The sequence below is a fragment of the Etheostoma spectabile genome, chromosome 13 (assembly GCF_008692095.1).
Source record: "Etheostoma spectabile isolate EspeVRDwgs_2016 chromosome 13, UIUC_Espe_1.0, whole genome shotgun sequence".
Lineage (NCBI taxonomy): Eukaryota > Metazoa > Chordata > Actinopteri > Perciformes > Percidae > Etheostoma > Etheostoma spectabile.
In genome coordinates, this window is record NC_045745.1 from 2,379,903 (window position 1) to 2,383,552 (window position 3,650).

The following is a 3,650-nucleotide window of genomic DNA, read 5'->3' on the forward strand; positions in this document are numbered from 1 at the left end:
CAATGCTACCAAGGCTAGGATACAGGCCACGGCGTAGGGTCCGGCATAGGGTGTAGGGTCTGTGTCCCGTGAGTACGTAGCCAGTACGTGGGGGGGGTGGAATGCCGTGACCAAAGGTTTGTGAAATGTTTTTTATTATGTTTTTATGTTATTCCTAAAGTTGGGTTGGTGTGCAACGCCATACTGAGGGAGCATAGTTGTCTGTAGTGTTGAGAGTGTACAGAGCCCCCCCCCCCTCGGGGTCAGCTGAGAAAAAAAAACCTGCACACAGAATACAAATCCGTTCTCTCGGTTTAATAAACTGTTCACACCGACTCAGAATCTGTGCCCTTGGTTTAATAAAAAACTAAGTTAGAAAGATATTGACAGATTAGAACATCCAGGATCAATTACTCTACGGCGAAATGATACTAAATCACAAATGACGCATCTTTCCCAACGTAGTAAGGTGAACAACGAGCTGCAAACTCATTTTCATCAACACAAACCTGGAGAAATAAGATTGGGCTCTTAGGGCAGCAGCTTAGGGACCGTCTATAAACTACAACACCTACTCAAAATATCTATTACTCAAATGATTAAATAAGGTAGTGTCTCCAAACTAATTTATTAAAAGTAAGTGCTAAAGCACAACTAAGAGTTATAATTGAGGTAAGTTTGGAGACACTACTAATGTAAATGGACTCTTCTTATATAGCGCTTATCTAGTCTCAAAGACTACTCAAAGCTCTTTTCCATAGTACAGGAACCATTCGCCATTCACACACATTCACACACTGTGACCAAGGGTTCAGCGTCTTGCCCAAGGACACTTTACCTTGGACTGCAAGGCCAGGGATCGAACCACCAACCTTCCGATGGGCAGGCAATGCTCTACCACCGAGCCCCAGGTGCCCCATACTACATATAATTTCACTGTAGAGTAATTGTTCCCGGAGGTGGAATCTGTGACTCACTTTCTTTTTTCAATGATTATTTTTTGGGGCTTTTTCCCTTTATTAGAGTTGATAGGCATGAAAGAGGGAGACTTTGCTCACGTTTCTAAAACCGAGGGTGCAGATTCTGAATCCGTGCGATAAGTTTATAAAACCGAGGGTAGGTGATCTGTGTTCTGTGCGCACGGTTTAGTTTTTCTTGTCAGCCGACCCCGGGGGGGGCGGGGGTCTCCGTAAGAGTGCATTGGGGCCAAATGTCAGTGTCTTTGACACCCATTGAGTGCATTTTGTTGTTGAGCTCTGCGTGTCTTATACTGAATGAGCTGTAACCTGGAGGCTGCTGCTCATCCAAATGTCCAGAGGGGTTGCATACAGTATTCATCACTAGGTCTTTGTCCCGTTCCGTGGTGGGGACAAAGTTGCTTTGTCAGCAGGAGAACCATTTTCCATTTGCCATTTAACTATCCACGCTAAGGTTAAGCGTGCTTGAAGGATAATCATATTTAAAAAAAAAACAGTGGAGCAGCAGGAACAGCTGGTTTCAGATGGGGACACGTTGGAAAATGCGCTTTCACACATGGACTGGCGGCTTAAAATAAACTATTATTATTCCCGGACGGCTCCATTTCTCCAGGTCTTTGAAATGTAATAGCGCCTTTAGGATCCACAACGGGGCTGTGGCCAAACGCCAATGTTTTTTTTGGTTCCTCGAACATATTAGAATATTTTCCAGTGATGGACAGCTGCTTCAAAGGAGCTCCTAAATGTCCTCCGAGAATGAAGGGGTTCCCCTCCGAGGTCTTGAAACGCTCCCTTTTTGTTTCCACATAATCCTTCCACTGAGTATTGAAGCGATATATCAACATGTCGTCCTTTCTCTGTGTTTTAGACTTCTCGCCCCCCGCGTCGCCCCTCAGCGGCGTGTGCCCGGGAGGCGACTCGCTCCGCGGGCTGGACCCCGTTCCGGCGTGGGACTGGAGCGCGGCCTGGGCGGAGGAAATGGAGGCGCAGTACAGGGCGCGCTATCCCGGAAGAAACAGCAAACCCTTTGAGAGTTAGGGACAGAACTCCACAGCAGCGTCACAACTGCACAGACAAGATGAAGGGACTGACACGATGCTGCAACCTGAATTTTTATCATAATTTTCAGGGCTCAATAATAGACACAAATCTGGATTTTTCAATATAATTGGAGCCAACTCCTTGATGTTGGAGACACCTCTGCTAGACGATGCTGTTGTTTGTTTGTCACTAGTTACCCGGTGTACCTCAGGGCAGTCCGGCTACTATTTAGCGTCCTTAAAAATGACTTCCGCTGAGTTTCTGAAGTTTTCTCTTCCTCTCTTTTATCCTTTTACCACTCATTAGAGGATAGGTCCATGAGATACTTCCCTCGGGATGTTCTCACCCGGTGTGTTTCAAAAAAAAAGCAAGAAAGGCACAATGACAGGATGCGAGACAGTGAGAAAACTCATTAGGCAGAAGAAAAACACTGGAGTTGTTTTCTTATTTCCATGTTCGGGGGATTTTGTACAGACTGTTTTAATGATCGAGTGTATATATATTCAGCATATTCAAGAGATGTTATTTAAAAAAGAAATGTGAAACACATTCCAAATCGTCTTCCTCCAGTTGTTTTGCTGATTTCTTACATTCTGAGGTTTCTTTGCTATGTTAAGATGTGTTATCTCTTTTTTACTCTATACCCTCTGTTCATTTTTTTTTTTATTATTGTTACACAAAGTTTGCATCAGACAAAACATTCTGTAAGTAGAAAGTTATTTTGTTAACAATTAATTGAACTAACTCGAGGTTCTACCTTTAAATATCTTGAATTTTAAGAAGCTTTCAACAAGTATTGTGAGAGTTTAAGTGCCTAGTCGTACTAATGGTAGTAGGATCAAGGTTTTGCATTTTATAAGAGTGTGCATTGTATTTTGTTCACATTGCAGATGTGTTTTATAGTTTTGAATAAAAATCGTTTAATCTATAGGACTTTACATGTGGAATGTGTCCCAGCTGAGCGGTGCAATAAAAGCTCATGTTGCATTTTGTACGCAACAATATTTGACAGGGATTACATTCATTTTCCTTTGTGACATTAAAGTTTACATTATTGTCCCAAATTAAAAAAAATATAACACAAAAAAACACCATACACACTTCAAATGATTGTGGGACTGCATTTTATTTTGAAATATCTTACCATACAGGATGTATTCATAGTTTCTGAAAGTGTGTTTCAGTTTGCAATGAGAGCGTCTGTGGCTGAATTAAGTTAAGTTAAAGCTTTAAGTTTTTGATTTTAATGAATGTCCGTTAACTTCAAGCCATATCCAAATGAGTTGCTATGAAGCATATTATCGTATTATCAACTCTCTGGATTTTTCAGTATGTTCAGAAGATTGTGGCAGAAATTATTTCAGAAGAAATAAGCGATGCATTTTACATCAGAAAGGACTAGAGCAGCTTTGGAGATGAAGGGGACATTAAAATTCCAAGATAATTACCTCTTCTGAAGAGTCCAACATGTTCTTTTAATCCTCCATGTTAGCCACTTGTGGAGGTGGGGGTGGGGGTGGGGGGGGGAGACAGCTAGGGCTGGGTACCCAATTCAACCCTTTTTAGGCCTGACCAATTACCTCTAAAGTATTAAGTATCAAAAAAGCCCCCTCCTTTAATACCACGTTTCAAAACCTAAGGAGTAACTCTCAT

The 3,650-nt window shown here is 42.0% G+C and overlaps 1 protein-coding gene across 3 annotated transcripts in view; it reads left to right on the plus strand.

Moving 5' to 3' along the window:
• The window catches only part of robo4 (roundabout, axon guidance receptor, homolog 4 (Drosophila)), a 51,966-nt gene extending 48,960 nt beyond the window's left edge, over positions 1 to 3,006 (plus strand). For all 3 annotated transcript variants that reach the window (XM_032533824.1, XM_032533826.1, XM_032533827.1), the window contains one exon: positions 1,825 to 3,006. In XM_032533824.1, coding sequence (XP_032389715.1) covers positions 1,825 to 1,994 — 170 coding nt within the window. In that variant the 3' untranslated portion in view covers positions 1,995 to 3,006. The remainder of the gene's footprint in view (positions 1 to 1,824) is intronic.
• The last annotated feature ends 644 nt before the right edge of the window (positions 3,007 to 3,650 follow it).